The sequence below is a fragment of the Drosophila ananassae genome, chromosome 2L, assembly GCF_017639315.1.
Source record: "Drosophila ananassae strain 14024-0371.13 chromosome 2L, ASM1763931v2, whole genome shotgun sequence".
Lineage (NCBI taxonomy): Eukaryota > Metazoa > Arthropoda > Insecta > Diptera > Drosophilidae > Drosophila > Drosophila ananassae.
This window is the reverse complement of record NC_057927.1, coordinates 19,834,444-19,857,188: the sequence shown is the minus strand read 5'-3', so window position 1 is coordinate 19,857,188 and position 22,745 is coordinate 19,834,444. Positions and strand designations below refer to the sequence as shown.

Sequence of the window (22,745 nt, the reverse complement as noted above, 5' to 3'; positions counted from 1 at the left end):
TTGATCATGGGATTATTGGTTAAGTTATCTTTGTTTTTAAATTCTAAGACCAAGCAAATTTATTAAACTTTCTGTTTATTTGTAGACTTATCATCAGTTTCCGGCAATTTCACTTGGATTATATAAGGATTGAATGGCGAGCCCAGGTATAAGTGCCCATTGTATTCCACGGCATGCGATATTCCAGCTGCTGATCTATCAAATCCGTGAAAGGCTTTCACAATGTTTCCATTCCAATCCACCCGTAGCACTGTGGAGCGGTTTGGCGACAAGCTGCTGAACCAAGACGTTGCTGAGTGAAACAGGTGGGCAGCAAAATTGTTGGGATACACGCTATTGAAGAATTGAAAAGGAGCTTGAATCAGAGCCACTACACGGGAAAGGAAGAACCGCAACTTGGGGTGTGGCGACAATTTGGCAAACACATTAGGATTCTCAGAGTCTACGGACAAGCCTAAGGGCACCCAAATTCCCTCCGAGTCCGGGGTAAGATTATCCGGTAAGCCGGGCAGACCGTCTACAAAAACTTCGGTTTGACCGGCTCGGGATCCTTTAAGATAATACTTCAACAATCGCATGGCTGCCGTTTCGACCACGACAACAAAATCTTCATTCGGGCTTAAAGCTACTCCGTTGGCAAAGGCAAGTCCGTCCAAGAGTACTTCGTTGGTCCGCCTTTCCCGATCGTATCTGAAAAGACTATAAAATATGTTATATAAAATACTGTTATTATTTGAGGATTATTTGTAAACCATACCGCCCCGAGGGATTGGCAAACAAAACCAAAGCTACATCATCAGATAGGGAATCAGTCCAATAAATGTCCCCATTCCGGGCAACTGCCACACTGTTAAATAGTTGAGCAGGACGATCAACTCTTGTGCCTGGGAGAATCTCCTTCGGGGACACCAACTGAGTCTTCTTATTCGATTTTATGTTGACTTCCCATAATCCATGATAGGCATCACCCACAATCAGATTGTTCCCCTTTGTGTCCAGAGCCAAACCCACAGGATATCCGCACTTTTTATCGTCGAACATATAATCTGTTTAAAAATAGCTATGTAATAAGTGACAAGTAATATTCTATGTATGTATAATCTTACCACAAGGCTCTCCCACTTTTGTTATAGTTTCAAGAAGCTCCTTTTCCACATTCAACTGTACGACCTCTCCTCCATGAATACCCGTGTATAGGCCCTCTTTTCCGCGTAGAAGGTTCTCCGGGCCAAACACTTGACCCTTAAATAAATGTTTCGCTCCGTCAAGATGAGTATTCAGTTGGAGCACCCCAGTTAGCTCCCTTGGGGGTTTAATCCTAAAGGCAACACTTTACTATAAGTTTAAAATGAAAAATAGGCACCTTACACATATTCTTTAAACTGAAAAGTCGTGTTGGGCGGTAATCCAGGAAGGAAAAATATAGCGCCAAGAAATATGACAAAATAAACACATTTTTTAAGGAAAGACTGAATGAAACCCATTTTTAGCGTCAATAGTCAACTGAAAGTGCTCATTGAACCCTCGATAAGCCGCGAGCTGCTGGGCGTTTGCTGCTGGTGATGATAGTCATGATTACGAGTAAGTTTACCTCTTCCAACTAAACAAACTGCGATCAATCGATTCAATGCAACACTAGTTTGAATTTGAAACTTTTTACTATTGAATTCCTCCATAATATAAAATACACACAATAAAATATAACCATTTCCAAAACCCACAAACAGAAGACTTCAATTTGAAATCATTTATTAGTGATAAACGCAGAAAGTGCTCAAGATATCTTTGGCGATATCTATATTCTCTGAGATCTTTCCCTTGTGTTTTTTATCCTCCCGAACTTTTAGCTTAGTCTAGTGAGTGAGATATACATATATCACGAGCAAATCGGAACGCATTGTCTAAGGCTGCTGTTAATCCATTGCTAAGCTAAGGTGCACCAAAATCTTTGGCTACAAAAACAATTGGCCTACAAGCTAGATAACAAATACTGGTATCACCCTCAGGTCTCCACCAGGACATGAGTGAATAGACTGTGCATGCGGCGTTCTACCTCCTTGTAGACGAGAGAGTTGAGTCCGTCAGAGTGCTGGCGAAGTGCGGCTGCCCTAAGCAGGGCCACCCGGTTTTCGTTGGGTCGCTCCGGCTTGTGTTTTAACATGGTGTACTCGCTAAACTCCGGCGCAAAGCGACATATATCGATGCCCATCGCTAGTAGGCGCTCGTACAGATCATCGTCCTCACCGCCCCAACCATGGTACAGATTTGACATCCCGTTTATCTGCTGGAACTGGACGGTGTTGATGGACACCACGCCGCCGAATAGTCCGCGATAAGGTAGCCGAAAGCGCCAGTGATCCAGAGCCGAACACATGTGTCGCGGTAGCTCTGTGCAAGCATACATTTGACCCGAGTTAAGCGGGAGCAAGTCCACGTCGTGGAGCACCAAGCAGGGGAAGCCATATTCAGCCGCCACCTGGGCCCCAATATTGAAGAGCATCGCCCGGTTGAAAGGTTTATGGTCGAATTGCTCAATCAGAAAAATCCGATAATGGATCAGCTGCTGGCGCAAATAGTTGTGCATGTAGGTGAGGAAGGCGTGCAGTTGCTCCTCTCGTTGCCTATAGGGAACAATGATGGCAGTGCTATAACGGGCCTGACACTGCTCTGGCCGGAACTCGCCACCTGGACGAATCTCCTCCTGCCGATGAACAGCCTCATGGTAGTGAGCAAGATTGTACACAAATCGGTTCTCCTCGAGTATCTCTACGTATCTGCACTCGAACACCTCCTGAAGGGATATATTTCGGGTGACTTGCGGAATTAATGCCGCCTCAATCCGTGATCCATCGATGTACTCGTAGTGAGACGCGAATCGGAAGGGCAGTGCTAGGTAAACTATGAGCGTAATCAGCAATCCAATGGCGAGAAGGTCGTGGATGTAGAAGCTCCGATGCCAGAGTCGCACGAACATCGTTTGGCGGGAGCACTAGTTCTCAGGAAGATCGGGATCGAGTCCGAAATCGAGAAAAACTCCTCATCCTCTCGATGGTGACAAGCGTGAGTGAATCGCGGGCTATTGGTAAGCAAACAGCTGATTACCAAGGCTGGAAGATAAAACGCTCCCTCCGCCGCAATACATCGGCGCGGCTATGTACAGTAAGGCCTTTATGTGAAAGTTACTATATATTTTGTAATAATTTTAAAAGTTTTGTTATAAATTAATTAAATTTCATTTATTTTCTTTTTTTTTAAATAATGATTTATTAAAAATATCATAAGATTACACAAATAATATTAGGCTCAAAAAATCAGATTCTTCAATAAGGAAGTCCACTTCAGTTCAAAGATAGATAAGAGGCAGTATATCTTATCATAGATTATGCAAATATTTTATGAGTTAAATGAAATCAAGTAATTTATCGTAAATATGGCTACCAAACCCCTTTCAAATGAGACTCTGGAAACCCTTTTAAACGAATATAAGAGATTATTTTTGTTCGCAAAATTTAACTTATTTTATGTGGAACCATGTACTGTAAAAAATAAATTATTCATCAATAAAAAGATGAAAGAAAATTGTATGTTTATTCCATTGGTGTCCACTGTATGAAGAGAACAGACTTTCGGAAACTGTCTGGTAACACTGTCACTGTTTACTTTCCATCCCTGGACCGGCAGCCGCGTTTAAAGAATCGAAAGTTTTAAGCATTTTTATAATTTACAGATGTATAGATAGTAGAGCTTCGAAATGACTTCAATTATAAAGCTACACACCATATCGGGGGCTATGGACGAGTCCCCGCCATGCTACATTCTCCAGATCGACGACGTGAGGATTCTGCTCGACTGCGGATGGGACGAGAAGTTCGATCCCAACTTTATTAAGGAGTTGAAAAGGTAAATAAAAAAACAAAACAGCGAATGATTCAACATTGTTCTTACTTCTAGACAAGTCCATACGTTAGATGCCGTGCTGCTCTCCCACCCAGACGCCTATCACCTGGGTGCTCTTCCCTATCTGGTGGGCAAATTGGGTCTCAATTGCCCCATTTACGCCACCATTCCTGTGTTCAAGATGGGTCAAATGTTCATGTACGATCTGTATATGTCTCACTTCAACATGGGAGACTTTGATCTCTTCTCACTGGACGACGTGGACACAGCCTTCGAAAAGATCACCCAACTAAAGTACAACCAAACTGTTTCTCTCAAGGGAAAGGGCTACGGCATATCCATAACTCCTCTGAATGCTGGACACATGATCGGCGGCACTATCTGGAAGATTGTCAAGGTTGGTGAGGAGGACATTGTGTATGCCACTGACTTCAATCACAAGAAAGAGCGCCACCTGAGCGGATGTGAGCTGGACCGTCTGCAGAGACCGTCGCTTCTTATCACGGACGCATACAATGCGCAGTACCAGCAGGCGAGGCGAAGGGCCCGCGATGAGAAGCTGATGACCAACATCCTTCAGACGGTCCGAAACAATGGCAATGTTCTGATTGCTGTAGACACTGCTGGAAGAGTTCTGGAGTTGGCCCACATGCTGGATCAATTGTGGAAAAACAAGGAGTCGGGGCTGATGGCCTACTCGCTGGCGTTACTGAATAATGTTAGTTACAATGTGATCGAGTTTGCCAAATCGCAAATCGAGTGGATGAGCGACAAGCTGACCAAAGCTTTCGAAGGAGCCCGCAACAATCCCTTCCAGTTCAAACACATCCAGCTTTGCCATTCCCTGGCGGATATCTACAAGCTGCCAGCGGGCCCAAAAGTTGTGTTGGCCAGTACTCCGGACCTGGAAAGTGGATTCACCAGAGACCTCTTCGTTCAGTGGGCCAGCAACTCCAACAACAGCATTATTCTAACCACTCGCACCTCTCCTGGAACTTTGGCGATGGAATTGGTGGAAAACTGCACTCCGGGAAGACAAATTGAGCTGGACATCAGGCGAAGGGTGGAACTAGAGGGCGCCGAGTTGGATGAATACCTGCGGACTCAAGGAGAAAAGCTTAACCCACTGATAGTAAAGCCCGACGTGGAAGAGGAAAGTAGCTCCGAATCCGAGGATGACATAGAGATGAGCGTGATCACAGGAAAGCATGACATTGTTGTCCGCCCGGAGGGTCGTCACCATTCGGGTTTCTTCAAGTCCAATAAGCGCCACCATGTGATGTTCCCTTATCACGAGGAGAAAGTCAAGTACGATGAGTACGGAGAGATCATTAACCTGGACGACTACCGCATCGCAGATACCAGTGGCTACGATTTCGTACCCATGGAAGAGCAGAACAAGGAGAACGTCAAAAAGGAGGAGCCGGGGTCGGGTATAGACCATCAGACAAACGGCACCATAGGCGATACCGATGTCCAGCTACTGGAAAAGCCCACTAAACTGATTAACCAGCGAAAGACTATAGAGGTGAACGCCCAAATTCAAAGAATCGACTTTGAAGGTCGCTCCGATGGTGAGTCTATGTTGAAGATTCTATCGCAACTGCGACCACGCCGGGTAATTGTCATCCACGGAACTGCTGAGGGCACCCAGGTGGTGGCCAAGCATTGTGAGCAGAACGTTGGAGCTCGTGTCTTCACGCCCCAAAAAGGTGAGATCATCGATGTGACTACGGAGATTCATATCTACCAGGTCCGCCTCACCGAGGGACTCGTCTCGCAGTTGCAGTTTCAGAAGGGCAAGGACGCGGAAGTGGCCTGGGTGGACGGTCGCTTGGGCATGCGTCTGAAAGCAATCGATGCTGCAATGGATGTGACTGCTGAACAGGACAATAGTGCGCAAGAGGCCAAAACATTGACGCTAGAGACGTTGGCCGAGGACGAGATCCCCGTCCACAACTCTGTGCTCATAAACGAGCTGAAACTCTCAGATTTCAAGCAGATTCTCATGCGAAACAACATCAACTCTGAATTCTCTGGAGGTGTATTGTGGTGCAGCAATGGCACCCTGGCTCTGAGACGTGTTGATGCCGGCAAGGTGGCCATGGAAGGCTGCCTTTCGGAAGAATACTATAAGATCAGGGAGCTGCTTTACGAACAGTACGCGATAGTTTAATATTAAAGATGTTTCTTTACAATATCATAAAATTTATTAATTTTAATAGATGTTCTACATAAATTGCAGCATGGGATCTTCTGCACGCGGACGCTTCTTTTTCCACTCTTCGATTTCGTCTTCGGTCGGTGCCTTCACATCGTACATGCTGTTGTAAGGTCGCTTGCGGTCGTCCAGCTCCTCTGAAATGATTTTTTTCTTTTCCTTTGACCTTTCCTTTTCCTTGTGTTTTTCTTCTTTGTGCTTTCGCTGCTCCTTGGCCTTTTTCTTCTTTTCGCGCTTCTTCGATTTCTTCTTAGACTTCTTTTTCTCAGGCTTCTCCTCCTCCTCAGATGAAGAGGATTCCGAACTCGGCGCGGAGTCTACTTCGGAGGCGGGCTTTTCGTGCGAATTTTCTGGTAATCTAGGAGGAATATGAGTAGGCTCTGCTGCAGCTACCGATGTGGAGCTAGTGGGATGGGCTTCGGAATAACCCTCTGGCTCCTGCATGCCCACACAGTAAGAGTTCTTGATGAAGGACTTGCAGCATTTGTAGCCCCAACGACCGGCGTTCCAGAAGCTTCCCCAAACTGTGGTGTGGTTGTTGATGTACACATCCTCTTCGTAGATACTACGCGCTTTTGGTTTCTCCACTCCCTTTATTACCTTGCCACTGCGCGAATACTCGATATACTCCTCCGTCTGTGCGAGCAGAAGCGATTTGGGCGGTACTTGCAGATGCTCCTCACCGCCGTATTTCTCCACAATGTGGGTTTTTGTCTAAAAAGAAATGGTCGGTTGTTTTATTTTAGCCATAAAAGATTTGTAATGGCTACTTACACTAGACTTGAATTGTTCCTTCTTCTGCTCATACTCTTTCTGGAGCAACTCCAACTTGGTGGGTTCTGCCAGCAGATGTACATCGACTCCCTTACCATGCGCTTCCCAGGCAAACAGTTGGGCTGTCGCCTGCGCTGTGGTGTCTCCTGAGAAACGAACAAAGTTTTCGCCAGCAAACTCAGCCCTGGAATGGCACAGACGTTAATTTTATGAACTGATTTTATTAACTAAATGTTGCTTACTCTTCGGCAGGAACCTGAGGATTGGGATTATCGCGCATGGAGCGCGTTTTGGGATCGTAGTATGCAGAGTTGGGGTCCAAGTTTCTTAAATATTTCGCTGTGTCTTCGCGAATTCGCAAGTTTCTCACTGTGATACGCTGCTTGGAGTCCACCTTTGTTCCAGGCATATCAACCTCGTCGACATACTTGTCCTCGTTACCATCCTCATCTGATATTTCGGCGTCCGGATCTGTGGAAACCCAATTGTTGGTAATATATAATTCCGATTGGGTAAACGACATTGAGGACCTACCGTTCTTGAGTTTTTCGGCCTTAAGCTGGCGTTTGGCCTCCTCCACCTTCTCGTACTCTTCGATGATCTCCCGGTGGTTAGCTGGATCGTAGCTGCTCCAGCGATCACGCTTTTCATCGTAGTTAACAGCTGCATCATTAACCAGATGCTCGTCGTGCACAAGGATAGACTCTGCGTATTTAGCCTGCACCTTGCGGGGTCTCTCCAAGCAATCCTTCCGCTTGTGCGTGAGAGCACCACAGTTCTCGCAAGCACCTTTCCTGAACTTGGTAACAATCCGGGTGGTGTCCAGACCCTTCGGTCCCCGGTTGTCAAGCTGCCCCCGTTCATCTTCATGCTGTGGCCGCTGGTGCTTCAGTGTTGGTCCCTGGGAGCCGTAGTACCATGGGGCATTAGATATATATTGAGGAATGTGCGGATTGATGTCGCGACCCTCTTCGTCCACGGCGGCTGGAGCTGTTCCTGCCTTCCGGGCCTCCTCTAGCTCCTTAGCCTTGCGCCAGTCCTCGCGCGACTTCTTCTTGGGCTCCTCGTCGGCATCCTGATCATCCTTGTTGTGAATGATCTGCGAGACGGGCGTGCGCATGGCCCCCGAACTCATTTTGTGGCGATTATTTATTTACTTTTCCGAAATTGGATGAATTCTTCTTCTTCTTTGGTCAACAACTTAGTGTTGGTAAACGCAAGGAAGAATAAAGGGCTGCCACATTGACGAACTCTTGTTGACATTTTTTTTCGTTGCAACAAGGTAGAATCCCGATTTTAAATTTTATTCACTGCCGACACGTTTATCCACCCGAAATTCAATTCTATATACGATTCGCAAATCGGTTTCTCGTTCCCCCACATTTAAATTTTAGCAAGGACTCAAACCTCAAAGGCTAGTATTGAAAAGTGCAGAAGTTGTGTTCCACAAGACTGATCCTAAGTTAACAGTTGTTTTAACAGCTGTTATCTGTGCCCTGTTAGAAAACGACTTTTGCAACACTGTTTGTAAAAATGAAAATTTATTCAATGTGACCGTTTTTATACGAATTCGCGCAAGTGGAAAAGCTGCTTTTCTTTGGGGTGGTGAAAACTTTCGTTTTTAGAAAAGATAGATTGAATATAAATATTGGCAGCTATGCAACGGAAAATGCTGGAGACTGTGATTTTGTGAAACAATTCGAGTTCGTCAAAGAACAAGGAAATTCCTCTAGATACCAATCAATTGAAACGCTGTGCAAACAGGGTGCGTGTATCTGTGTGCGTGTGTGTATAGTATTCTAGCTGAAACACTTTTTTCTCTAATATATCAGCTTCTGCGCGCCTCGCCTCAACATTTTTTCTCTATATACCAACAATTGGGAGAGCGAGAATGGAAAAAGTGCACACACATAAAAAAACATAAACAAGACTTAACAAATTTTGTTGTTTACATCTTTTTTAACAATTTCCTTATACAAAAAAAAAAAACAATTTTCTGTGAATAAATTCTGTGTGACTTTTTAAAAGGGGAAATCCCACCCAATCCCCTGACCGCAAATAAATTAAACATCTGATAAATAGAAAAAGGGATTTAAAAAGTTTTACGCAAACCGCCAACCACCCACGACTCGTTACCAACACTGGTCCCGTTGGCAGCACTCATTAGTGTCAAACTGACAGCTGGAAGGCCTTCGTTTTCACCAATTAGAAAATTACAAATTTTCCAATTGGATTTATTATAGTCCAACTTTTAGTTAATTGGGCGCACTTAGTTGCGTTTTTTAAAGTGTTCTTAGTGGCGTGCGTGAGAAAGGAGCCTCGCGAGTGGATTGGTGGGTGGCAGGAGATGAGTGTGTTCTTGGGGAGGCAGCATTAGAATTGCTTGTTATTCCCTCTTTGTTGTTTTATCTGCGAAAAAAAAACCTGGGCTCCAATGTTTGTGTGTGTATGTGCACACCATACATGCACACCAGAAATTTGCATACAAAAAATGAGCAAGCAGTCATTATGATATGTAATCAAAGGCTAAATGACAATGAAAAGTTCTCTATTTGTGTAAGAGTGTGTGGGGGTGGAGGTGGAGGTGGGGGTGGCAAATGGTCGCCACTTGTTTCCATTAGATTCTCAAATTAGAAAATTCTTTTGTACACCAATTGCTGAGCGGATTAGGATGCAAATTTGGCGCAGTGTACACTGTACACACACAATCATCAGTGTGGGAATTGCGAAGCAAGCTAAGTTGCACTCCTTGGAATGATTTATATGCCAGAAATATTACCAGACCAGATGATGGTCGTGTACTATTTTCGATTTTCTGTTTCACGGACTGTTGTCGTTTGAGCGATTGCCTAATGGCCCCATCTTAGTACACACACACATCTATACAGGGGCACAATTATGGCCAAAATACTAGTGGTTCTATTGGAGTTTAAATAAAATGTAAAAATTAGACATTAAAATAGTTTAAAATAAAAATTATCATTTATAAATCTTAAATTTATTAGATTTATTATTAAATTTATATGAACCTTGACTTGTCAAACCACTCTCATCCTGACCGCAAATTTTGTATCTTCTATGTGGATAAATTCCAACGATTCGGGGGGCTGGCGACCTTGAGAGTGAATCGAGTGTACCGCATACGCCATTCATGGGTGTCAATGACCTACACTAACATTGCCCCACAGAGAAAGCGAGCACCCAGCAAGCCAGCGCCACTCGACCATTTCATTAATAAATTCTCAACCGATCTTGTCGTCGCCACAGATCACCATCCCACCGCACACACCGCAAACCACAAGCACAGCTGAGTAGTGCCATCACTGCTCCCGTCAGCATACACCCCTTAACTTAACACATAATCCCACAAACGCGGAGCTGAACACACCAGGGAACGGGAGCAGTTGGATCAAGGAGCAGGCGCACGGGGACTCGATTCTAGAGGCGGGAGCACCAAGGGCAACGCGCGACCATGTTTACGGGAAAGCTGCAGATCAAGGTGTGCGAGGCGAGTGGCCTGCGGCCCACAGATTTCCAGAAGCGCCACAACCTTACCTTTGGCAAATTAGCCGACGAGCAGCTCATAGATCCCTATGTCACCATAGACGTCGACGACAGTCATTTCGGTGAGAGAGTTCTATTAAAATCTATTTAGTTTGAAGGTAATCTTAATGATATTGTCTCTATTCAGATCGTGCCACCACCCGGCCAAAGACCTTCGACCCTGTTTGGAATGAGCAGTTCGTCCACGACGTGAACAATGCTCGGAACATAAACTTGACCGTTTTCCACGATGCCGCTCTGCCGCCAGATGACTTTGTTGCCAATTGCATCATCTCGTTCGAGGATCTCATGCAGAGCGAGACGGCTGTGCAAGATCTATGGGTGTGTTACGAATTATTCAATTACTTTATGGCCTAACAAACAGATTTTATGAATCACTGTGTTGTATTTTCAAATTAATAACTTCAAATATTGCTTATTTTTCATCTTGAAGGTTAATTTGGAGCCTCAGGGCAAGATTCATGTTATAATCGAGCTAAAAAATCGCAATGGTATGTAAAAATATAAATAATTTTCAATAATTTACATAATAATCACATTTTTCACATCCTTTAAGATCAAGCCAAAGCCGAGGCCGAGGTGGAGCACACCGTGGCCGTCAATAAGGAGTTCAAAGAGCGCGCTGGCTTCAATCGCCGCCGCGGTGCCATGCGACGTCGAGTGCACCAGGTAAGTTACTTTAATTCCCTCCATAAGATTTTTATCTAAAATTTTTTGAATTTCCAGGTAAATGGTCACAAGTTCATGGCAACGTTTTTGCGTCAACCCACCTTCTGTTCGCACTGTCGCGAGTTTATCTGGTAAGTGAACTCCAGAACACACACATACGTACTCACAGCCGGGTTGAACATCTCCGTACATCCCTAAGTTGTATCCTGCAGTGATTAATCTAAACATGCATTTAGTTTCGGGACTTTACTCTACACATCTCTCTCACCATCTGAATCTATTTTTGATTTTATTTGATTGATTATTTGGTTGATCGAATTCGACTCGGCTCGATCGATCGGCTGCCTTTATGTTTTTAATGTATCCACTCCACTATCATCTAATCACTCATCGCCCTTCACTCAAATGACTCATAATTCTGCTCTTATTTGTGGGTGGCTCACTATTAGCAAGTTATTATTTCCCTAGTTTGCATCGGCATTTAACTGGTTATTTCTCTTATGCGGGTCTCATCCTTTTGGGTTGCTCTATTCGCTGGCTTGGGTCGCGGGGTCATCGGTATCATGCTTGGATTTACTTTCCAATGGGCTTCCTTCCATCGGCGGTTCCATCATTCATCCACAAAACACACCACACAATAAAAACACACAATTCATTCAGTTTCAAAATATATATACATACAATAGCCATGGAATTTCTTGCCTTTTTGCAGGGGAATTGGTAAACAAGGCTATCAATGTCAAGGTATGTGTTTTGCTTCAGACTAAATGGAAAACCAGAGCAGCTCAGCTCTGGCGCTCTGGCGCTTCGGAGCTCCAGGAGCCTCGGAGCCCCTGACAAGCTATCAATCCAAAATTCATATCACTTTGCATTTGCTTGTTTCGTTCTTTCGTTGTTCTTGATGTTGTTCGTTGTTCGTTGTTCGCTGTGGTTGCCATTGAGTTTCTCTTAGGGAAACGAAAGCATTCGGTTGCAAGTCTTAAGTCTGTCCTTTATATTTTTTTTAAATTACAAAGTGGCATGGAATGAATCTCTGCCAACATTTGTGAAGTCTTCCGCATTTGCCCAATGCATCTATCACCTTGCTCGTTCCATGCTTGAGTCATGATTCTTCGGAAACAGTCTAGTGTCCTGGCACAGGTCCTCTCCTCACTGCACCACTAATCAAAAAGGACGAGCCCAGTTCTCGTTTCCATCACATGAAACTTCACAATTAATTAAATGGAATGAACATCTCAATTTACTAATTAATAATCGGAAAAGTGTGAAATGTTCTTTTTCTAATTTAAAAAACCTACTTTTGTCCGTCTGTCTTTTAAAAAAAATGAGTATTTTTGAACCATTATGCATGTTTTGGGTATAACATTTAAAGTCTTAAGAGTATAACGATTTTTGAACCAGATTTAGGAAATTTTCAAACTTATGATAATTAAAAAAAATATAACCAAATAAAGAAGTTTTAAATTAGTTTTGTTTTGTAAAAGAGGTTCCCATTTATATATCCTGAATAGAGGCTATATTTTGATGTTTTTCATATCTTTTAGCGATTTTTTCTCTCTCATAAAGTAGTTCTTGTTTCAAAATCTGGCACGAAACATATACTTAAGTGTTGTGTTTAAAACTTGGTGTACACCGAAAAACTAATTAGAGCACAGACCAAGCACAAAACTCAACTAAACTCCACTGATCAACATGTGAATAATTACACTGCACAGAAAACAAACAAATCTAAAACTGTCGAAAGTTTTTTTTTTAACAATTCGTGGTCCTCCAATTGTGATGCCACTTTGTGTCTAACCCTGAATGTTTCAAGCTTGAGCTAAACGATATCCTGTAAATATACACATTCGTATGTCTAGAGTTTTAGTTATGAAAAGAAATTGTCATACTTTTATCGGTATTATCTATTTTAATTTTTTTAAAACAAATTTTGAGATAATCTCTATAATATAATAATATGACAATCTCTTTTCTGGAGTGCTTAGTTGCCATAGATTTTTTATATTTTGCCTTGCACTCTGTCATCAAAGATCTGAGAAGCGCCAAACTCAAAGTGTGATTATTAATCGTATTGCTTTGGTTTCTCTCCCTCCCCCGGAAACACAAACAAATAAAAACATCTAGTCTGCACGTTAGTTGTACATAAGAAATGCCATACGTCCGTGGTGTCCAAGTGTCCGGGCATGCGAGATGAGGTAAGTCGTTGGCTACTCTTAACCCCAGGCGACCAATTATTAATTATTCATTTTTTTGCAATCACAGCAAGCCAAAGTGGAGGTGGTGCCGGCGGGCCAAAGGTTCAATGTGAACATGCCGCACCGCTTCGTGGTGCACAGCTACAAGCGGTTCACATTCTGCGACCACTGCGGGTCCCTGCTTTATGGGCTGATAAAGCAGGGCCTGCAGTGCGAGACCTGCGGCATGAACGTGCACAAGCGCTGCCAAAAGAACGTGGCCAACACCTGTGGCATCAACACCAAGCAGATGGCCGAGATTCTCAGTTCGCTGGGCATTTCACCCGACAAGCAGCAGCCGCGACGCTCCAAGTATCTTAACCAGCAGGGCGGCGAGGACAATTACGGCGCATCGCTGGGAGCCGATGGGGAAGCTGGTCCGGGCCAGTCCTTCCGCAGTGGCACGCTCTCGGCGGACAGTTTGGCCACCTCCACCTCGACCCTGACCAGTGGCTACAACAGCAGCAGTTGCATGAGCCTGGCGGTGGGCGGTGGTGTGGCCGGCGGCGGTGGGGGCGGCGCCACTGGGGAGACCCGGCCGGGCAAGTGCTCCCTACTGGACTTCAACTTTATCAAAGTACTGGGCAAGGGCTCCTTCGGCAAGGTGATGCTGGCCGAAAAGAAGGGCACCGACGAGATCTACGCCATCAAGGTGCTGAAGAAGGACGCGATCATCCAGGACGACGACGTCGACTGCACCATGACGGAGAAGCGCATATTGGCGCTGGCCGCCAATCATCCCTTCCTGACTGCGTTACATTCCTGTTTCCAGACCCCGGACCGGCTATTCTTCGTTATGGAGTATGTCAACGGTGGCGATCTTATGTTCCAGATCCAGAAGGCGCGTCGCTTCGAAGCCGCTCGGGCGGCCTTCTATGCGGCGGAGGTGACACTCGCGTTGCAGTTCCTCCACGCCCACGGCGTCATCTATCGCGACCTGAAGCTGGATAACATATTGCTCGACCAGGAGGGTCACTGCAAGCTGGCCGACTTCGGTATGTGTAAGGAGGGCATTATGAATGGCATGTTGACCACCACGTTCTGCGGCACGCCCGACTACATTGCCCCGGAGATCCTCAAGGAGCAGGAGTACGGCGCATCTGTCGACTGGTGGGCGCTGGGTGTGCTCATGTACGAGATGATGGCCGGACAGCCGCCATTCGAGGCGGACAATGAAGACGAGCTTTTCGACTCGATCATGCACGATGACGTCCTGTATCCCGTTTGGCTATCTCGCGAGGCCGTCTCCATCCTAAAGGGTAAGAAGTTGCAGATCCTTTTGATTTCATTTTGAGTAATTCTTTTTTTTTGGGGCAGGCTTTTTAACCAAGAATCCGGAACAGCGACTGGGCTGTACGGGCGATGAAAACGAAATACGGAAGCATCCATTTTTCAACAAGCTCGACTGGAAGGAGCTTGAGAAGCGCAATATAAAGCCGCCATTCCGACCGAAAATGGTAAGTTTCCAAAAAGGAACAATCTTAAAATAATAAAAATTTAATTAAATCAAATAAACTCGTAGAAAAATCCGCGTGATGCCAATAATTTTGATGCGGAGTTCACCAAGGAGGATCCGGTGCTGACACCGATTGGCAACGATGTCATACGCTGCATCAATCAGGACGAATTCGCCGGCTTCTCGTTTGTCAATCCCAAGTTTGGACCGGAGCGAAAAGTCTACTAAGAGGCCCCAACGATCGCAGTTCATGTTCACCCCCGTCACTTTGATTGTTCGCGATCCGGTCTGAGCCACTGCCTATTGGTGGCTATTAGTGGATCTCCCAGACCAGATCGATTGGAGCTGTCGTTCAGCATGTAGCACATACTCTAGCACAAGCTGAATAGTATTTTTATTTATCTCCTCCCCTTTCCCCGTGAACGCTTATTTGTTGTCTGTTTCCAGCGGATCGGTTCAGATCGGATCAGATCAGTCATCCCACATCCACAACTACCAGTGCCAATTGTCGTGGGCAGTGCGAAACTGCTGAAATTGCTAAGCTTCGACATGAATATTGCAAACGCATATGGACACGAATTGTTAGGCCCTTGTTAACCAAAACACTTCCCCCCGAAATCCTTAACCTTCAAGCTTCAAGCCTTTTCCTATATACACTTATTTATGTTGTTTGCCAGCCCAAAAAGCAAAAAAAAAAAAAAATGAAAAAATGAAAAAAGAAATTAAGTAGCCCCACCCCCATCTAGTCAATGCCCAGTGGCTGAGTGCATTTTGTTATTAGTTATTTATTGATTGTTTGAAGTTGACGTGTCGAATCTCATGTTTCGCACTCACAGACCGACAGCATCTATTTTTCTGGAGGCGAGGCACTTGCTCCAAAGCGAATCTCAAGGGAATTTCTAACACAATAGCCGCAATGTGCCGTCTGTACCATACACACACACACACAAAAAAAAAACACAAAACACACAATACAATATACATCCATCCACTATGTATTTTTGGATGCAAAAATTAATTATTTTTATTTTGTTAAATGTATTTTAAAAACAAATTTGCACAACTTCCTTCTCAAGTATTAAAGCGATATTATTTTTAAATTACATTATTGTTACGCATAAATATTTATAAAAATGAAAAATGAAAGAAAAGAACAATTTCAAGCCAAACACCTAATACAAATTGCATACAATTTACCAACAATGGGAATGTTACGCTAATTAATCATAGTAAAAAGCTATAACAATGAGAATGTCTAAAGAAAATCATATTAATTTTATGCTAAACAAATTATGAATACAAACCAATGTGTTTAGTCTGTAAGCCGATGGAGAGGAGGTCAAACAAATTATATATATATACACATGTATGAACCATATAAAATGTGAAACTAAAGGCATATATAATACACATAAAAACACACAAAAAAACAAGAAAAAACAAACAAAATCCAACAAATGAAACACTTAGCGTAATGAGGGAAAGCAGTGGAAAGTTATAAGAAATTATGTCGACTAGGATGAATAGGAGATAAAACAATATTAATGTTTATGTGTTGATTTTAAAGCCAAAGACTCAAAGCAAAATCCTATATATGAACTAACCAACCGAATGCAAATTTTAGCATAACGCATCGAAATTTGATCAGTATCCTTTTATTGTTATTACTATGATTATTATTTATTTAATAACTAATTTGTGTGGCTTACTGATTTGTTTCTGTTACTGATTTCATCCAACCACAGCAGAAGAAATCAATATATGATTAATAAATAAATCACTAGAATGAAGAAGATTGAAGGATAACAGAAAATTTATTAACTATAAGCAGCGTTATAGTTATTTAAAAGTTAACCCAAAGTATTTTCAAGAACGCATTTTACCAAAAAAAAAAAAATAAAAATAAAAAAACAAAAACAAAAAAAAAAACTAAACGAGAACCAGAAGGAGAAGCATTAAAACCAAAATAACAAAATTTAAGGACTAATGTTGAAGAAACATAGACAAACATGTTCAAAGTGCAAGAAATTAATTTTTTAAACAATGAGCTCAACTCGCCAGTCGATTGAGGCCGTTGAAAGTACAGTGGCGATTATTCAATTATAAATAAAGGATAAACTAAAATGAATAAAGCAGCAAAACCTCTCAAAATATACACAAATCGCATCCAGCCAGTAAGATGAACTCACATAAACATAGTCTTTTGAATACGACCAGGAATAGGCAGGAATAAATATTAAAGTTTGCGGGTTGTTATTAAAAGTGTTACCAGAGAGAGAGATAGAGGGAATTAAAGGATAATAGAAACGGATCAGGAGAGAAACAGGAAAGTTTAATATAAAAACACACAAAAATCGCTTAAAACCGTAACCTGAATAAAAAGCAAAAGCTATAGGAAACTGTGCAACAAATGTAGATGTAAGTCCACTTGAAATAAGCAAAGTTGAACGCTCCCCGCCCGCTGTTGTCTTCATCTACTAACTAAACACGAAATATTTATTGAGAATTTTCCATTGCTTCAAAAAAGGGTTCTTGAACTAAACTTTGAATGTACTCACTCGATCAGCTTAGCTAACTTTTTTCTGGAGCCATGCAGCTCCAACTCCACTCAACTCAACTCAACTCACTCTAATGAAGAAACTTACATACATATGTGCAACTTTTTCATGTACCTTTTGCATCTTAGATACTTAAAGAGAAATTACACTCGAAGGATTATTAATGGAAGCCCCAAAAATTGTTAACTGATCTAAGGAGAACTACAGAAACTACTAAGAGGAGATATTGAATTATTTATTGAAAGGCGTTATTTATTGACAAAACTAAAGCGCGAAAAACTGAGGAGTAGAAAAATTGCGGAACCATAGCATGATTAATAATCGTAAACAGAAAGTATTCAGAAATAAAAACACACACAAAGCACCCACAAATCAGAGGAAAACCAACCTAAAACTGAGAAAAAAAGCATAAATAAAATATAAGTTACGTTTAAACCAGAGATAAATAACTATAAAGGTAAAGTCGAAAGTCAACAGTTGATATGTTGTAAAAAAGCTATTAAAGAAAAATATGGTATGGAATGATTTACCAAGGAGGCAAAGTGAGTGTTAAAACTAAATGATTGGTAAATTCAGATGTGCAAAGATAACCAAAGAAAGCAACTTGAAAACCAGAAAAATTGATTTATAACATTAAGTGAAAACTAATTAATAAATAAAGAGGTAACACCTATGAAAATGTAACGGAAATTTGTGAATCTTTTTCAAATGTGTGGTCTGGCGGGAATGTTAATGGAGATCCTATTGGGGATTTATTAAAGTATATTCTAATTTTGCATTTATATTTTATTATATTAATATTTCTTAAATTATATTTCATTACTCTTTTAAACTTTTTAAAACAAGAAGCAATGTTTTTAAATATTTCTTTAAAATTCTTTTCTGTTATTGCTTAGCAAAAAAGTTATCGGCGTTATCGGTCCATCTCTAGTTTCTGTTAACTAACAGTGCACATGTTGCCTTCAACTAACAAGAAGCAGAGTCAAAACAAATCTTTTTTGTAGAATATTTTAAATTTTTTAAAAATTAAACTACCAGCTACTCAAAATGCCGAAGGTGAAAACAGAAAAGAAAACTCGCATCCACACCGAGGTGCAAAAGCAAGGTGATTATTTGAGAAATCCTTCTACAAGAATCATCTAGTTACTTTGTTATGTTCCCTCAGGTATCGTTTTCAACAAGGACTTCGGACAGCACATATTGAAGAATCCTTTGGTGATAACGAGCATGTTGGAGAAGGCAGCCCTGCGTCCTACTGACGTGGTGCTGGAAATTGGTCCAGGTACTGGTAACATGACTGTTCGTATGTTGGAGAAGGCAAAGAAGGTTATTGCCTGCGAAATCGACACCCGCCTAGCAGCCGAGCTGCAAAAACGTGTCCAGGCCACCCCACTGCAACCCAAGCTTCAGGTGCTAATCGGAGACTTCTTGAAGGCAGAGCTGCCCTTTTTCGATCTGTGCATTGCCAACGTGCCCTACCAGATCAGTTCGCCACTGATCTTCAAACTGCTCCTACACCGGCCGCTCTTCCGCTGCGCCGTTCTTATGTTCCAGCGCGAGTTTGCCCAACGTCTTGTGGCCAAGCCGGGTGACAAGTTGTACTGCCGCCTCAGCATAAACACCCAGCTGTTGGCCCGCGTCGACATGCTGATGAAGGTGGGCAAAAACAATTTCAAGCCGCCACCAAAGGTGGAGTCTAGCGTGGTGCGTCTGGAGCCCAAGAATCCTCCTCCGCCTGTCAATTTCACCGAGTGGGACGGTCTGACTAGAATAGCCTTCCTCCGTAAAAACAAAACCCTAGCGGCTACCTTTAAGGTATCCTCCGTGATCGAGATGCTCGAAAAGAACTACAAGTTGTATCGCTCACTGAGAAATGAGGTAAGTCTTATAATAATTCTTTCTTAATTTTCTATTACTCTCTAACTCAATTTTTATTATTTCCCTAGCCCGTTGAGGATGACTTCAATATGCAAGAGAAAGTAATTGGCATCTTAGAAGAACTGAACATGGCCACCAACCGTGCGAGATCCATGGACATTGACGACTTTATGCGACTCCTGTTGGCCTTCAATTCAGCGGGAATACACTTTAATTAGTCCTATTTATATATTAGATCGTTAAACTTTGTATCATAGAAACAACATTAATATAAATGTTAAGCCAACGTTTATTTATCAGTAACATATAGTCTTTCCTGAGCTATATATACTATATATAGCATCAGCTGATGGAGAGCGGGATTAGCGAAGATCGAAGCTTCGTTAAACTGCGCACTTGAAAACTAGTTGATTAACTTGGATTCGATCAGTCGCGAGGCGATCGTATTCCCCGTCAGTTCATTTATCAATAGCATGTTGCGGTTGATCTTTCTGCTGGTTTCGCTAGCCAGCAATCTTGTTCTTGGCCAAGGCCCTGATCCTGCGGTTCAAAAAGGTGAGGTTAAATAAATAGTCTTTTGAAGAGTGGGTTCTATTTTGTTTACCTTAGCGTGCACTCTATTTAAACAAAAAGTTTTCGAGGAACGAGTGGCCATTAGCTTCTTGTTTCCCAATGCACCAATCACATGGGAGACGCTTGATTCTTGCCATGGATCTCGGCCATTAATTGTGGATGGAGATCCGGCCGAGTCCAAGGAATTTCCTCATGCTGCTCGCCTTGGCCACCGGAATGAGAAAAATGAAACCAAATGGTTCTGTGGTGGCACATTGATTAGCAATCGTCTGGTTCTCACGGCTGCCCATTGTTTCTATACCGAATTGTAAGTCCTACAATGCTAATTTCTAGGGGATTTCATAGAATCCGTATTGGTCTTTCAGTGGAGCAGTCAATGTCGTTCGATTGGGAGAACTCTGGTTCGACACCGATGAGGACGACGCCGAGCCGGAGGATTTTGGTGTACTGCGCTCCATAGAGCATCCGGAATTCAAGGAGCCGGCCCTTTATAACGACATCGCTATGGTGCGTTTAGACCGTGCTGTTAACTTCAGCCTGTATAAGCACCCCGCCTGTTTGCCATTCGACGACGGAGAAATCCACGATAAGTTCATTGCCATAGGTTGGGGTCAGAAGGCGCTGGCCCAGGCAGAGTCCAAGAAGCTGCTAAAAGTGGAGCTGCGGAACTACCATCAACGCTGTCTAGTCACTACGGAAAAGAACGAGGACCTGCCTGAAGGATTCAATGCCACCAGTCAAATGTGCATTGGATCGCCCGATAGCAAGGACACCTGCAACGGAGATTCTGGAGGTCCGGTGCTAGTCTACCATAAGGATTTTCCATGCATGCAACATGTAATTGGGGTAACATCCACGGGAATAAGCTGCGATACCCCGGATGTGCCTAGTGTCTACACAAGGGTCAACCACTATCTTAAGTGGATCAAAGCGGAAATGGCCAAAGTAACGTGAATTTTGTAATTATTATTACTAAGCGTAGAATTCTTAGAAAAGATTTAATTACAAGCGTTTTAAAAATAACTCCTATTAATTTGCATTTGTTTATCGGAAAGGCAGTCGCTAAATTTATTTAAACACTGCCAACCGGTTTCCGTGTAATGTCAAAGCGTAAAAATTTAAGTTTAGATTTTCCGCATGGGTCTGTTCCTGAATATTTCATAAATTTCCAATTTTCCGAACTTTGAGCTGATTAAAAATTCAGTTTAGTACAGAATTTCTTATCAATAAGGTGACGGATTTTCCCAGGGCTTAATACCTCTCCTGGAGAGATTACGCTGCACTTGAGATCTCTCAAAGATCAGCTTTGTGACTTTTATAGCTCAGTAGCTAGCTGATCGTGACAACAATCGGACGATGCAAGCTGTGTTTTCTGAGAAGCTGTTTCAACTGAAAGTAATCTTGTGGCTTCTAACCGCATGCTGGGTGGTTGCTCAAGATGAGGATATTGTAAGAAGTGGGTGAACTAATAAAATAAAATATCTTCAACCTTCAACCTTATCCGATTTTTTCTAATAGCTTGTACTGACTACAAAACAAGCCTGTTTGTGGAAACCCAAGAATTCAGCCTGCTTTACGAGGGGGCACCGATTATCAGGAAGACCCGGGACAAGTGCAAAGCCTATGCACCCGTAATCATTGGTGGGGCACCTGCTATTCCCAAGGAATTTCCTCATGCCGCCAGACTGGGACATCGTGACGATGAAGGCAAAGTTAACTGGTTTTGTGGTGGAACACTTATTAGTAACCGGCACATTCTAACGGCAGCACATTGCGTCTTAAGTTTTGAGTAAGTAATTTCGTTTTAACGTTTATTTATTAATTTCATTCATATAAAATTGATTCTAGAACTGATTGATGTAAAATTCGACTATAGAAATTTTTGTGCCTTTAAATTATAAAATTAAATTATCAACAAACACTTTAGTCTAAGATAATTATAACACTTTGGCTTAAAGAAATCAAATCCTCCAATCAATATATATTATAGTTCATTAATGAAATCGTATATTTTGCAGGGGAACTATTAACATTGTCCGTCTAGGAGAACTGGAGTTCGATAACAATAAGGATGATGCCCAACCTGAGGATTTTGGCGTCCAATCCCGGATTGTACATCCCGGATATGATCATCCGGTCATCTATGACGACATCGCCATATTGAAGCTGGATAGAAATGTGACTTTTAATGAGTACAAGCACCCGGCGTGTTTGCCCTTTACGGATGGACGAAAGAGTTCCAGCTTTATCGCCATTGGTTGGGGACAGACCGCGTTGGTGCCACGTCGTGGCTCTGAGAGTAGCAAAATATTGAAAAAAGTTAAACTATTCAACTTTAACACTCGCTGCAAGCTTACGGCGGAGATAAACGAGGAACTGCCAAATGGCTATAATGCTTCTAGCCAAATTTGCATTGGATCCCATGAGTCAAGCCAAGATACTTGTAACGGAGATTCCGGAGGGCCGGTTCTGACCATTCACAAGCAATATCCTTGTATGTACCACGTAGAGGGGATTACCTCTGTTGCCGTGGCCTGCGACACTCCCGATTTCCCGGGGATGTACACCAGGGTTCATTATTATCTGGACTGGATCAAGAAGGAGATGGCCAAGCCGTAATAAATAATGGTGAACTATATCATTAAAATTCCAATTATAGATTAGATTAGAACAAGGGCTTAGAACTTTTTATGAAAATAAATAATCCGACAAAGTTGCATATAAACATTAGATATTATCGTGCTTGGTTCTCATTCATAATCGTCATTTAATTTGCATAACTATAAACAAAAGAGTGAACAAATCAGTTTTATGGTGGGTTAATTGTTTTCGCTGAACTCGCTTGATTCTGGGGATTTCTGATAGCTTTTACCCGCTTGGACCTCGACGCCGCCCCACTGGGGCCAAGCCCATCCAATCGA

The 22,745-nt window shown here is 42.7% G+C and overlaps 8 protein-coding genes across 14 annotated transcripts; 5 read left to right on the top strand and 3 right to left on the bottom strand.

Annotated features, from left to right (window-relative positions):
• Positions 1-58: 58 nt before the first annotated feature.
• Positions 59-1,626, bottom strand: LOC6501498 (adipocyte plasma membrane-associated protein). Its single transcript, XM_001955338.4, has 4 exons — positions 1,369-1,626; positions 1,107-1,318; positions 758-1,046; positions 59-699 (listed from the first exon to the last, which is right to left on the bottom strand). Exons 1-4 carry the CDS (start codon positions 1,482-1,484, stop codon positions 63-65), a joined length of 1,254 nt encoding a protein of 417 aa, XP_001955374.2. The 5' UTR covers positions 1,485-1,626; the 3' UTR covers positions 59-62.
• Positions 1,627-1,732: 106 nt separating this feature from the next.
• Positions 1,733-3,230, bottom strand: LOC6501497 (beta-1,4-N-acetylgalactosaminyltransferase bre-4). Its single transcript, XM_001955337.4, has one exon. The coding sequence runs from the start codon at positions 2,972-2,974 to the stop codon at positions 2,003-2,005; it is 972 nt and encodes a 323-aa protein (XP_001955373.1). The 5' UTR covers positions 2,975-3,230; the 3' UTR covers positions 1,733-2,002.
• Positions 3,231-3,640: 410 nt separating this feature from the next.
• Positions 3,641-6,119, top strand: LOC6499066 (probable cleavage and polyadenylation specificity factor subunit 2). The gene is made up of 2 exons (XM_001955336.4): positions 3,641-3,900; positions 3,952-6,119. The coding sequence occupies exons 1-2, from the start codon at positions 3,752-3,754 to the stop codon at positions 6,071-6,073; spliced, it is 2,271 nt and encodes a 756-aa protein (XP_001955372.1). The 5' UTR covers positions 3,641-3,751; the 3' UTR covers positions 6,074-6,119.
• Positions 6,045-8,131, bottom strand: LOC26514331 (pre-mRNA-splicing factor Slu7). The gene is made up of 4 exons (XM_014911786.3): positions 7,427-8,131; positions 7,135-7,363; positions 6,893-7,076; positions 6,045-6,832 (listed from the first exon to the last, which is right to left on the bottom strand). The coding sequence occupies exons 1-4, from the start codon at positions 8,025-8,027 to the stop codon at positions 6,128-6,130; spliced, it is 1,719 nt and encodes a 572-aa protein (XP_014767272.1). The 5' UTR covers positions 8,028-8,131; the 3' UTR covers positions 6,045-6,127.
• A 293-nt stretch (positions 8,132-8,424) lies between these two features.
• On the top strand, positions 8,425-18,057 carry LOC6499067 (protein kinase C). 7 transcript variants are annotated; one of them, XM_044718070.1, is made up of 11 exons: positions 8,425-8,595; positions 10,160-10,518; positions 10,584-10,777; positions 10,890-10,947; positions 11,013-11,125; positions 11,183-11,256; positions 11,838-11,869; positions 13,250-13,320; positions 13,388-14,618; positions 14,677-14,816; positions 14,882-18,057. In XM_044718070.1, the coding sequence occupies exons 2-11, from the start codon at positions 10,365-10,367 to the stop codon at positions 15,041-15,043; spliced, it is 2,229 nt and encodes a 742-aa protein (XP_044574005.1). In that variant the 5' UTR covers positions 8,425-8,595; positions 10,160-10,364; the 3' UTR covers positions 15,044-18,057. The 7 variants fall into 7 exon arrangements, with proteins under 7 accessions (XP_044574005.1, XP_014765893.1, XP_032310843.1 ...); XM_014910407.3 differs by having other exon boundaries at positions 8,425-8,657; XM_032454952.2 differs by having other exon boundaries at positions 8,425-8,671.
• A 241-nt stretch (positions 18,058-18,298) lies between these two features.
• Positions 18,299-19,554, top strand: LOC6499068 (probable dimethyladenosine transferase). Its single transcript, XM_001955334.4, has 3 exons — positions 18,299-18,478; positions 18,539-19,251; positions 19,320-19,554. The coding sequence occupies exons 1-3, from the start codon at positions 18,421-18,423 to the stop codon at positions 19,467-19,469; spliced, it is 921 nt and encodes a 306-aa protein (XP_001955370.1). The 5' UTR covers positions 18,299-18,420; the 3' UTR covers positions 19,470-19,554.
• A 110-nt stretch (positions 19,555-19,664) lies between these two features.
• LOC6499069 (serine protease snake) lies at positions 19,665-20,847 on the top strand. Its single transcript, XM_001955333.4, has 3 exons — positions 19,665-19,806; positions 19,861-20,131; positions 20,190-20,847. The coding sequence occupies exons 1-3, from the start codon at positions 19,725-19,727 to the stop codon at positions 20,776-20,778; spliced, it is 942 nt and encodes a 313-aa protein (XP_001955369.1). The 5' UTR covers positions 19,665-19,724; the 3' UTR covers positions 20,779-20,847.
• Positions 20,848-21,027: 180 nt separating this feature from the next.
• LOC6499070 (venom protease) lies at positions 21,028-22,554 on the top strand. The gene is made up of 3 exons (XM_001955332.4): positions 21,028-21,280; positions 21,343-21,613; positions 21,843-22,554. The coding sequence occupies exons 1-3, from the start codon at positions 21,181-21,183 to the stop codon at positions 22,441-22,443; spliced, it is 972 nt and encodes a 323-aa protein (XP_001955368.1). The 5' UTR covers positions 21,028-21,180; the 3' UTR covers positions 22,444-22,554.
• The last annotated feature ends 191 nt before the right edge of the window (positions 22,555-22,745 follow it).